The sequence below is a fragment of the Oncorhynchus kisutch genome, linkage group LG5, assembly GCF_002021735.2.
Source record: "Oncorhynchus kisutch isolate 150728-3 linkage group LG5, Okis_V2, whole genome shotgun sequence".
Lineage (NCBI taxonomy): Eukaryota > Metazoa > Chordata > Actinopteri > Salmoniformes > Salmonidae > Oncorhynchus > Oncorhynchus kisutch.
In genome coordinates, this window is record NC_034178.2 from 63,432,639 (window position 1) to 63,445,856 (window position 13,218).

At 40.4% G+C, this 13,218-nt stretch overlaps 1 protein-coding gene across 1 annotated transcript in view; it reads left to right on the plus strand.

Moving 5' to 3' along the window:
- The first annotated feature begins 458 nt into the window (after positions 1-458).
- Positions 459-13,218, plus strand: part of LOC109890296 (carbohydrate sulfotransferase 11-like) — a 38,438-nt gene continuing 25,678 nt past the window's right edge. Inside the window, exon 1 of the mRNA XM_020482276.2 lies at positions 459-967. Coding sequence (XP_020337865.1) covers positions 874-967 — 94 coding nt within the window. The 5' untranslated portion in view covers positions 459-873. The remainder of the gene's footprint in view (positions 968-13,218) is intronic.

Sequence of the window (13,218 nt, forward strand, 5' to 3'; positions counted from 1 at the left end):
CGTATATGTAACAATGTCTACACTGTAATTACCCTACTTGCTTATGTAGCTTGCGTGCAATAGGTGCTAGATCATTAGTATCTAGCTGCAGAAAAAATAAACCCAGGCCTATTCAAATATCACTGTAGTCATTCATTTTATACCAGGAATTAATTTGCATTGGTTCACTGAATATACATCATATTTCTTTCCCAATTTCACCAACTAAACTCTTGTGGGTGTATGTATATTGAACAAAAATATAAACGCAACATGCAACAATTTAAAAGATTTTACTGAGTTACAGTTCATATAAGAAAATCAGTCCATTTATATAAATTCATTAGGCCCTAATCTATGGATTTCACATGACTGGGCAGGGGTGCACCCAATCTGAATTAATTTTCCCCCACAAAATGGCTTTATGGACTTGGATTTGTTATTTCTGCTCATGTTGCATATGATTCACCCCATGCCACGTGCCAGCCATGTTTCTGGAAAGTAAAGAGTTAACAAAAAAACAAACGTTTGGAAAGAAGCTTCAACGGGCATATAAAACCCTTCATCATAAAAATACATGTGTGTTTTTCCCCTGGCCAGTTGTGTCTGCAACTCATTATTTGCTGGCTTCACATACCGTAAAGTGTCGCTCCTTTTGTGGTTGAACAGTTGCAACTTTTCAACGGCGCAGAACATGCGTGGATGTACATCAACATGACGAATTGCACAAGTAACAACCAGCAGTTTTATTTGAAGAAGAGGCTGTTCTATATGTACCCGGGCAATGTTCTCGAATGTCCAAATCCCTAACATTACTTGAGCGTGGAACGGTCATTTTTTTCGCATGAATTACAAACGGATTTGGGTCGGCTTTGTCGTTCCTTAAGATTCAGGATGAGAAAACCCAAAGTTAATCGGATGGTTCTTGCGATGTGCTTGGGGTGTTTTATAATGGTTATATTCTATTTTCAGAGCAACTTGAAACCAGGTGAGTCGAATACCCTGCACGAGCGTTTTATATTTCGACGTTAATAAGGGTTCATAGTTTCACCATGTGTTGTGCATGCAGAGTAACTTTTGAACATACAGTATGTATATTTAAAGCTCTCAAATGGCATGCCCTACATTGGGATTTTTTTCTTCTTCTTCTTCGTATTAATAAGTATCCTAATTGTACAGTAATAGGCACTCAATATTTGCCAACATTAATTCATTCCTGCCATCTGTGTTCTCATAGTGTTCCTGAATGGTCCAGTCTCAGCCCCGACTTCAATCTGCTTAAAAACTGAAGAGAATATTTGAATATTGCTGCTCATGAATGATTCCGAACCAAATGTACTGAGCTTGAGCAATGTTTACTAAAACAAATGTTGCCCTAAGAGAGTAAAGGTTGGTAGAATCGAATTCAAAATGATTCACAGCTGTCTGTAATGGCTGCCAAAGGTGCTACCACCAAGTATTTATCAGGCAGCTCTTTTTACATTTTTAAATTAAATGACACATTTCTATATATATATATATATATATATATATATATATTAGGCAGCCTAGTGGAACTAGCGTTGGATTAGTAACCGAAAGGTTGCAGGATCGAATCCCCGAGCTGACAAGGTACAAATCTGTCGTTCTGCCCCTGAACAAGGCAACCCACTGTTCCTAGGCCGTCATTGAAAATAAGAATTTGTTCTTAACTCACTTTCCTAGTTAAAGGTCCACTATGCAGAAATTGCTACACCATTTCTTGGTTGCAAAAATTCTAAATTCGCCTAATTTCAGTTTGTGACAAAACAAGTGAATATAGAGTAGGGAATCATTGTACCATCTAAACCGCTGTAAAATACATTTTCCATAACCAAAAATATATATTTTTTCAGCTCTGTGAAGCTGGTGTGTAAAATCAGAAGTAAAAGGCTTAAAAAACGAAACATAAAGAACAGGAAGCATAGAAATTAGGCACATAGAACAGATGTACAGTGTCTTAGACTTGCTTTCAATGAGATGGACAGATCTATAAATTATATTTATATGTGAATTTGGTCGGGTCGCTCAAAAACGTACATATTGCAGCTTTGTGTTAAATCTAGTGAAAATGGAGAAATGTTGTAATTAGATCTTGTTTGTGCAAATACACAATTCCTTTCAAATCCATAACATTAAGCATTGTCTGCCTGTTATCTTCAATATGTTTCAGAATATTGTTCAGTACATGTCATTTTATTGGTATTCTAAGCATATAAAATGTAAACACATTAATTTACATGCTTTCTAATATTTATATTTTGACAGAAAAGTATAATTTTATTATTTGAAGTTTGTCCTCATTTACTAGGCCTACATGAAGCAGACAATGTAAATGAATGTGTCATATTTGAGATGATTTAAAGCAAATTCCAATACAACATTTGTTTACTCTAATTGGGCAACTCAGCCGGCTGGTTGAGATGTTTGCGATGCATTATTTATCAAAGTTTACATCATGCAAACAAAAAGTCTTAATTTATGACCTATACTGAGGCTAAATACACACTTTACAGAAAAAATATTTGTTGTCAGATATTTTTTTTCATGGTGGGTGTGCCAAATAGCGACTGTATACCCATTTACTTAGTAATTTGAGAAAGTTGGTCATTTTGCAGACTTGGCCTACACCACACTACAGATATAAACACATCTTCCAATGCCTTGCTGTTAGTGAGTAAACCACAGAGATGGTGTGTTTACAGTGTGTGTTATTGTTGTATTGCGTCTCCACCCCACTCTCAACAGCTTTCATTAATGTTTTACCTCCTGGCAAAACCTGTCTCCATTTCCCTTTGGGATGTGGACCAGAATGGAGGAAAACTTTGATTACCAGTCTGATTGGTTCAGTGTTTCCTCTGCTATGTGGAATAATGTGGTGAGAGTTTCCAGCTGTTGCTGCATTTATTTTACTGCGAGGCCTATCCCACTTTGGTCCTTCTTTGCCAAAACAATTGCCATATTCAGACATGCCCAGCCATACTGAGACCAAGTAAGCCTAAAAGAGTACATTTTGGGGCTTTTTATCAAACGTTCGAAAAGAATGGTCACCTCTGCCTGTTGCTCTACTTGTTACAACATTGTTTTTAAGAACTTTTCCCATTTATCAGTAAAAATGGTGCCGGAGAAGAAGGCAGATGTTTTACATGTCCCCAACCGATTGTGTTTTTTGTTTGTGTCACGTAGAGTAGGCCAGATGGCTAAACTGGATAACCTAACCTCTATAAAAATAAAAAGATGGCGGAACCGCAAAAGTTCTTCTGTGCAAAGGTGTTTATTTACAAGTGATTCCGGAACAGAAAACAACAGTACTGCCATCAACGTCTACCTTATGGGACAGCTTAACAACAATGCTGCCCCATCCACAGCTCAATCCAAAAAATCCCCCTTAGAGACTGGAGAGAGGCTCCTTTTGTAGGGCTAGCCCCTCCCCTCAGAACAATTAACCCTAATTAATTAATCAATTAACAATACAAACCTACATTTTCCATGAACTAAACATACTAAAGGATATACATTGCAACACGGTTTTAAACAATATCACAACATAACATTTACAACATTACATCATTACTGACAATATCTTTCAATATGCCCATATGCATTAATGAGCCATTTGGGACAGGCACTATAAAGCCAACCCAATTCCCTTAGCTCGGGTCCTTTTCCAGCATACCTAGAAGCTACAGAGATGGAGAGAGAGGAACAGAACAAACAAACAATGCGCTCATCCACAACATTGATAAGTATAAAATGCATGCACCAAGACAGAAGTTAAATTGTGTGTCGACCCACATTGTTAACTTATGGTATAATGGCGCAGGGAGGAGTGATGAATATGTGTGTGCGTTAAAGAACCAAATGCTGCCCGCGGCCAGTGACGGACTTCTACGTCACAGTTTGTTTATTTGCGTTGTTTGTAACATATTTTTAAAACTTATTTTGTACATAATGTTGCCGCTACCGTCTCTTATGACCGAAAATAACTTCTGGATATCAGGACTGTGATTACTCACCACGGACTGGCAGAATCCTTTTTTTCCTTTAACAAGTCTGACGAGCCCGACGCGAACGATATACTGCTTTCACGGGAACAGGCCCAGATCCCCGTGATTTGCGTGAGGCACAGAAAAAGGGACCAGAGGGTGGGCTGCCTTCTGAGAATTTGTAGGCGATCTAATAAACCACCACTTCCTTCCATTCTACTAGCAAACGTGTAATCTTTGGAGAATGCAATCGATTACCTACGGGTAAGATTAAACTACCAACAGGAGAATGCAATTCATTGACTACAGCTCAGCGTGCAACACCATAGTGCCCTCAAAGCTCATCAATAAGCTAAGGACCCTGTGACAAAACACCTCCCTCTGCAACTGGATCCTGCACTTCCTGACGGGCCGCCCCCAGGTGGTAAGGGTAGGTAACAACCCATCCGCCTCGCTGATCCTCAACACAGGGGCCCCTCAGGGGTGCGTGCTCAGTCTCCTCCTGTACTTCCTGTTCACTCATGACTGCACGGCCAGGCACGACTCCAACACCATCTTTAAGTTTGCAGATGACACAATAGTGGAAGGCCTGATCACCGACATCAACGAGACAGCTTATAGGGAGGAGGTCAGAGACCTGGCCATGATATACCAGGACAACAACCTCTCCCTCAATGTGATCAAGACAAAGGAGATGATTGCGGACTACAGGAAGAAGAGGACCGAGCACACCCCCATTTTCATCGGGGCTGCAGTGTAGCAGGTTGAGAGCTTCAAGTTCCTTGGTATCCACATCACCAATAAACTAACATGGTCCAAGCATAAGACAGTCGTGAAGAGAGCATAACAAAACCTATTCCCCCTCAGGAGACTGAAAAGATTTGGCATGGGTCCTCAAACATCACCACAAAATCTACGGGAATAGCTTGAAAATTCAAGACCCTTGGGTGTTGCTATAGATTTACGTTAGAAGTGCCCATCCCAAGAAGGCTCAAGGTCATTGGCCACAGATAAAATGATGTCAAATCATATATCTACTTTAGATTTAATTGGACTGATCATGTCAACATCATACTTTCAAAATCTTAGTTAGCAAGCTAGACAAGCAGTTATCATCATGAGTCAAGTCGACAATCTCCTGGCAAATCCTTTTCAACCCTTGTCATATGAAGAGAAATTATAGATGAAACGTATCGGTGCTCATCGGCCATTGGACATAAACATTACACAACAAGTTGGAAATTGAGTGGTTCGGAAGGAATCAGTGGCTAACTGCAAGTGTTGCAAAGCAATCACTAGCCTGCTATTCAGTGGAGAGGGTGTGTGATCCAAGTCCGGTTTTAAGGGTCTCTTTTCCAATCTTAAAAATGATAAACATTCACATGCAACACCATGGGCCAGAAGAGATTGAATACATTGGCCATTCTGTCAAACCAGCATGACTTCTGCCACGTTCAAAACAACTGGGAATTCTCAGACTTCAAGTGAGATCAAGACAACTGGGAACTTGGGGGAAAAAACTAGCTCCGGCTTGGAAAATGTTTTGAACTGCCATCCAACTCGGAATTCCAAGTCGTGAACTCTGGCCTCTTTCTAGAGCTCTGACCTGAAGATCACTGACGTCATGATTCAACCGTGTTTTTTTTCTTCAGTTCTCTTGAAAGCACCGTAAATCCAAAGAATGCCAGACTTTGACAAAGTTTGCCCACAATATGGACCACCTTCCACCTTCCTGGTAAAGTGATTACAGCACAACAAGGGGAGTCCAAAAATGTATTGTATGCTGCTACATAAATTATGTAATATGCCAGGGAGATATGTATATTGTACCTAAGATAGTAATAGGTATGTGTTGTGTAGTAGTAGCGGGTAGTAGCCCATGTGCCTCACCCTAATAATTTTGTCCCTTTCCCCTCATAACTTAGCCTACTGTTCTGATTTGGTGGTGCACATGTAGCCTATAACCTGTTTTAGAGAAATGTAATCATTGAATATTGTAAGAGCTTTCATTGTCTGCTTATATGCCCCCTTTATTTATCCTACGGTCGTGACTTGGTGTACAGGGATAATACTGTAAGAACAGCCCATGTTCTGAATTCTGTTGCAATACAGTAGAAAAGTGCTGATTAAATAGTTATATTGATTACATCCATCTTAGCTCACTCATTAATGTCTTAATCGAAATTACTGATGGCCTCTTATCCACTCATCTTTCCCTTATGCCATAGTATGTACTATGTACATCTCAATTATCTGTAGAAACCACATTTGTGTAAGCAAGTCAGCCCTGTCAGCTATGTTTTTTTCAAAAGCAATAAATGAGGCTGAATGAACTTTTTCGCTGCCAGACAAGGCTCCGCTGATAGCTAGGTGTAGCGGTGTAAGGATTCATTCCATGGTGTTGAAAAGAAAGCTCTGCTGTTGGGACAGCTTTATGTAGGCCCTAACAGTTTGTGGGCACCGTAAGTCACTGTTATAGTGCAATTCATGTGTTTTTTAGTGTTGTGTACCCCCCCAAAAAAATGTTTTGGTTCTATCAGCTTACACAATGAAGCTGGTCCCCACCTCATACATGCCTTGCCTGGGCTTGACTCAAGGGCATTGCGGTTATATAAGATGTACCTGCTCGACACGCGAGTGTCAAGAACAACTGCAGCACCACACACTAATAAAAATCCCCTTAGGGGTAAATCTGTACATTCTGTTTCCAGTCAGAAGAGTAGGAGCACAGTCTTGAAATATGTTCCAGTTTCTCATTTTTGAAGTGTTTGGCATTGTTTGACTTCAGTCTAGAATGTAGTGTCCCAGAAGCGATAACGACTGACTGTCTCTCATTAAGTAGATCTCGATGGCACTCAGTGTCCCAGGTGAAATCAGTTCTGCCTGGGATTTCCATCAGATCTGTAGCCATCTTGGGATATTGATGACAGCTCGATTAGGCCCCGCTGTTCTTTTCCCCCTGCCAGCTGCATATTCATGATGACCAAGCACTCCAGGATTAGATTATTTTGTGATTCCGGAAGACGTATTTCTTCGCTCACTCTAGGCTTGGTTCATAATTGGCCTCCATTACTTCCAGCTGCTCTCACCAAGGCACAAACCCCACGTAGGATTTGATTATCTTCTCACACACAGAGGACTGCTGGGAATGCCAAAAGGAATTCTCTACAGATTTTTGTCTTGCATAATTTGTATGTGCTTCGTAAGCTTTTTATTTTCGGTCTTGCACTGTCATCCAAATGTTAGTTTTGGTGTTAAAAATGTTCCAAGATCTGTGGTCACCTTATCTGCCTATGCTGACTTAACCTTGATCTGGGAAATTGCTGAGTGCGTTAATTAGATGTAAATTTCCTGTTTTGGGGACCTGCGTGGTTCTGGTACAGGTTCTGACTGACATTTTCACTTACAGTATAAATCGATATGTGGACACCATAGATTCTCATGGTCACAGGAGTATGTCTCTTCTGCCCTTGTGAAGCAGGATGGGAAATCTGACACCACTTGAAGCTGGGATGTCCCTCCTACCATTTCATTCACTCTTCCAACTATCCTTCAACCCCTGGCTGGACCTTACGTTACAGCCACCAACAACGCATATGCCTGGAATCCTTACATCGTAACGCAACAGGAGAAAGTGGTTTTGTCGCGGCAGCACATTCAGAGATCGATTTATAGCCATTCATCTAAAATAATTCATAAATTTGGCATAGATGGACAAGGTTAGAATGAGATGAAAGGCATGTTTCTAATGAGTTCAGGAAGCTAAGCTAAAGCTCTGTGTGACATTCACAGCAGTGGGGGCAGACGTTTTGATTAAGAGACCTTTAGAAAATATGCAGATTTTCTCTAACACTAAATATACAAATATGTATTTTACAGTTATATGGAAGGTGAAATTGTATAGTTAGTCATTTATAAATTGATTATGTTGTATTTAGAAAAATTGTCATTTCAAGCCTGATTTTTACAGCTTTGTTAAATAGGCAATACATCATAAAATGTTATTTTCATAAATTTTATCATATTTGTACTGTGTACTTGAGCTTGTGTCCTCAAAAGTGGCTACATCTCAGCAATACATTTTTTTAAATTCCAGAAAGTTGAGATTTTAACCTTTCTTGGAGTATGTAGCATTACTAGTTATTGTTTATAGACCTCTCATGATGAATAATTACTTTTGGGGATATTTTCAATTACGTTATATTTTCGATTACATTTAGATACATTTTAAGAGGTTAAGAGCCTTGTTCTCCTCACTTGGCAAAACACTTGACTCCTGATCAGCACATGACAGGCATAGCACACACGGTGTTCCCAGGACAGCCTGGCGGGCAATCAATCCATGAATTAAAGACTTAAACCTTGGTGATGACCCAATCACCTCCTGGAAGACCCTCCTTGTGGAACATCATGACCGGATTTGCTTTTTGGGCCTCTTGCTGTCTAGCAGTTTTGCTACTCTTTTTACCCCAGCAAATTTTCTTATAGGAAAACAGCCCACACATGTTCTGTAATCCACACAGTGTGTCTCTAGGACCAAGACCAAGAAGATACCTGTACCACATCTGCTAACACTCTGTTTTAAGACTCTCACTCTTGTTAAACAGATACCACACACGCGCCCGTGCAAACGCACGAACACCCTTCACACACATTGCGGCAACAGCAGGGATCGGCCTCCACACAGCACAGTGTGTCTCTCACTAAAGCGCACTCTCTTTGGCAGACCTGGAGAGCCTGTGGAGGGGGAGGGGGGCCCCTGCTTCCCGAGGGACTTCCACACAGAGCAGTGTTCATGGCAGGGACAGGAGTAACGCAAGATTGGCCTTTCTATATTCTGCATCTTCTAAGCCATTGCTAATGTACCAGAGAGGGAAAGAGGGAATCAGCATGGGGCCTAGTCAAAAGGAAACCAATAGCACTTAACAGCTGGCATTAAATAGGTTTAGGGGGAGTGCTATAAACCCCTTTGTAGGGTAGACGGGTGTCTACTTGGCTTTCACTGTTTACATTTTTCTCACTTAGCTAGTAGATGATCTTATTCTGAGTGATAGTCCGTGACTTAGATCTTCAGCAGTTCGGCTTGCAATGCTTGCCAATGAAACGACATATGAACAGTTGTAAGTGCTAGGCTCTAATGTGTACCTACTCTGTAATTAGCTTATGCATCAGAGGAATAGCTACAAACGGTGATTCGAATATTTTTTTGTGTGTAATTTTCCATGTTTGTTGAATGATAATAACAGGAAGGTAAGGTACTAAGAGCACTTATTGGTTCAATGTGTCATCTCTGCTTGTTCCTGGAGAACAGTAGCTAAAGTCACTTTCTGCCAGGTTATTTAGACTGACAGTACATTTAAAAATAGTACTGATGTTGCCTGTACTTCTGGCATTTTAATTTTAATTAGAAAAAAACAAAAGGTTTGGGAGTGGTCATATTTAAAATGTCTGCTGCCTTGATTCACAGCCGCAGTTTCCATAAGGAGGTTTTTATGTGTTTAGAAAACACAATAAAAAATATATGTACAGTAACACTTCACCACAAAATGCCCCACACTTTCGCAAATCCTGAGCAAGGGCCAGGCTGAAGTGACAAATCCCCTTCCATGGACAATGAGGCAACATGTTTTTGTGATTAGCCAACAAATAGTAAACCCATGTCTGTTGAGAAAGTAACCTATAAACGTAACCTATAAACGTGGAAATAGTTGTTTCTCTACACAAATAACATGTAATTTCTATTAGTAAGTTAAAATTGGCATGCAGTTATTCAGATCTAGTTTTCCAAATTAGCAGCTGTTGGGTTGAATGCAGATGGACAGCAGATGGCAAATCTAGAGACTTGGTTTAATATGTATCTAATATGTTCCATCTATTGCTTCTCACACTCTCCCCTCTCCCTCATGGTGGTGCATATCTCAGGTTATCCCCAGGTACAGTGGGTTACAGTTTACAGTATATATATTTCATGCATGCCTTGCTGTGGCATGGAGCGTGTCAGTGGGTTCACTGTTCACACGCGGCTTGGCACTCAGACTTGCCAAGTCTCACACGTGTGTGGAGAGGGAGAGACACACACATCGCCTGTCTGCCATTTTCCTTGCCACACACACTACATTTTCCCTCCATACTCTCTATTGATCTTACAAATAGTATTACGTTACATTTATACATGGTGGAACTACCACAAAAGGCTTAAACAGCCTTGTAGACCACGGTGTCTGTCACGTAACCCTAAACAATGCATTCAAATTGCCATTGTGTTCGTTGTCCATAGCTTATGCCTGCCGATACCATAACCCCACCGCCACCATGGAGCACTCTGTTCACAACGTTGACATCAGCAAACCGCTCGCCCACATGATGCCATACTGCCCGGTACAGTTGAAACTGGGATTTATCCGTGAAGAGCACACTTCTCCAGCATGCCAGTGGCCATCGAAGGTGAGCATTTGCCCACTGAAGTCAGTTATGATACCGAATTGCAATCAGTTCAAGACCCTGGTGAGAACGACGAGCACGCAGATGAGCTTCCATTAGACAGTTTCTGACAGTTTGTGCAGAAATTCTTCGGTTGTCCAAACCCACAGTTTCATCATCTGTCTGATGTGGAGGTCCTGGGCTGGCGTTGTTACACGTGGTGTGCAGTTGTGAGGCCAGTTTATGGTAGTGAAATTAACATTAAATTCTCTGCCAACAGCTCTGATGGACATTCCTGCAGTCAGCATGCCATTTGCACGCTCCCTCAAATGTTCCCTCAACTTGAGACATATGTGTCATTATATTGTGTGACAAAACTGCACATTTTAGATTTGAACGTTATTGTCCCCGGCACAAGGTGCACCTGTGTAATAATCATGCTGTTTAATCAGCTTCTTGATATACCACACCTGTCAGGTGGATAGATTATCTTGGCAAGTGAGAAATGCTGACTAACAGGGATGTAAACAAATTTGTGCACAACATTTTAAATAAATGTTATTTTATTAATAAAATAAGCTTTTTGTGTTTATGGAACATTTCTGGGATATTTTATTTCAGCTCATGAAACATGGGACCAACACTTTACATGTTGCGTTTATATTTTTGTTCAGTGTATATACATTATTTTAATAGGACACTGTAAAGTCCATTATTTCTCTGAATTAGGCTGTTTGAGAAGATCTGAATCCTAAGCAACCTGCATACACATTATTTGAAGTACACTAGACCAACATAACTACCGTACTACGTAAAAGCTGTGTGCTGGAAAACCTTGTTAGAGCATGGGTGGAGTAGGCATTTTGGTGCTTGTGAATTTCTTTTGGTTTTTAGCATTAAACCAATGCCTACTTCTCACTTTAAATGTCTATTTTTTTATTTCCATGTTTTTTACACCGGAAGGGTCATTATACAACATTTCGACATGCCAAGCCATATTTGTAATTTTTTACTAAACTAAAGTCTATCATTGGCAGTGCTATTGTAACCTTTAATTTGGTCTCTGCCAAAAGGTGGAGTGTGTGTGCATAACTGCAAGGGTTGTGGGTTTAAACCCTGGTCTGCTGGATGTTACCCTCTAATAACTCAAATCAGTTTTGAACTAACTGTTATAGTATGTTTAGCATTTACCAGGGATAGTCCAAAGGAGTTGTCTGCAGTTTTCAGAAGGCAAATAGCTCAATTGATTGTGACAGTTTTACATTGTAAAATATGACTAAATTCCCATTGAAAAGAGAACTGTTTTAAGGCATTGTCTGTTTTCATGTCACAGCAGCATCATCCAATTGGATATAATGATACTTAACCTTATGGGTATTTAAAGAGCTTGGAGTTCAACTGTGTTGTAAATATTGTGATGGCATTTGAATGGTTGATTGGATTGGATTGGGCTCGGGCAAGATTATGGTAGCTATCAGAGCCGGGCCATTTGATGCGATAGCATGAATGCTAACAAGACTAACATTGTCCTTAGCTCTTTTTTAAGCTAAATTTAATTTCACATATTAATTTGTTCCAGGGGCACTGTACTACTATGGCATACCCTGTAAAACAACACATTTCACTGCACCTATCCGGTGTATGTGACAAAAAAACATCTATATGAATTATTGATGCACCCAGCCCTTCCTCTTCTGTGTGTGTTTAACTTAATCCACACAGCAGTTAGGTGTCACTTTCCTCCCTCTAGGCTACCTGCTGCCTCCACCAGGCTACCTGCTGCCCCTGCCAGGCTACCTGCTGCCCCCGCCAGGCTACCTGCCGATAGCAAGGGGTTTCCTCAGACATAATTTACAATTGAAGCACGTGTGTTTAGTAAGTCCGCCAGATCAGAGGCAGTAGGGATGACCGTGGATGTTCTATTGATAAGTGTGAATTAGACAATTTCCTGTCCTGCTAATCATTCAAAATGTGACAAGTATTTTTTGTTTCAGGAAAATGTTATGGAGTCAAAAGTACTTCATTTCCTTTAGGAATGTAGTGAAGTAAAAGTTTTCAAATATAAATAGTTATTTACAGATACCCCAAAAGCCTACTAAGGTAGTACTTTAAAGTATTTTTACTTAAGTACTTTACACCACTGCATCCATGACAGGTGTTGTTGTCACCATAGCTTGCGACATTACTTTTGAGGGATCATAAACAGTAGCACCACCACCAATCAGCCTACCCCATTGCGCCACACCCATGGTTACTATGGCAACTAGCCTTAGAAGTGACTAACTTGCTGTTTGGACAGTGAGTATTCCAAAACTGATTTAAAAAACTAAACTGATTTGAGCATTAAGGCCTGCACTGTCAACAAGGCATAAGTGCCTCCGTATAGCTTTACTCTAGAGTTGAAACATGGCAGGTTTGAGAAGCGCCTCTGTATAGCGTTCCTATTTAAACTCTTTGCCTTTGAACTTGAGACTGACTGCTTTTAAAGTCTTAACAGGACCGAGTTAGTACAAGTCATATTGACAGGAACAGTGCAGGTCATTAAAGCAGGGGAGGAGATATTAAAAGCAACTGAAAGCTTGTGTAACGAGCTGAGAATGATTTGACTTTGCTGCTCTAAGAATAATTTTGGAATTTTCAATTGTGAAGCCTATGCTTAAGCAATAAGGCCCGAGGAGTTGTGCTATATGGCCAATATACCATGGTTAAGGGCTGTTCATATGCATGACGCAACGCGGATTGCCTGGACACAGCCCTTAGCCGAGGTATATTGGTCATATATCACAAACCCCTGAGGTGCCTTATTGCCATTATA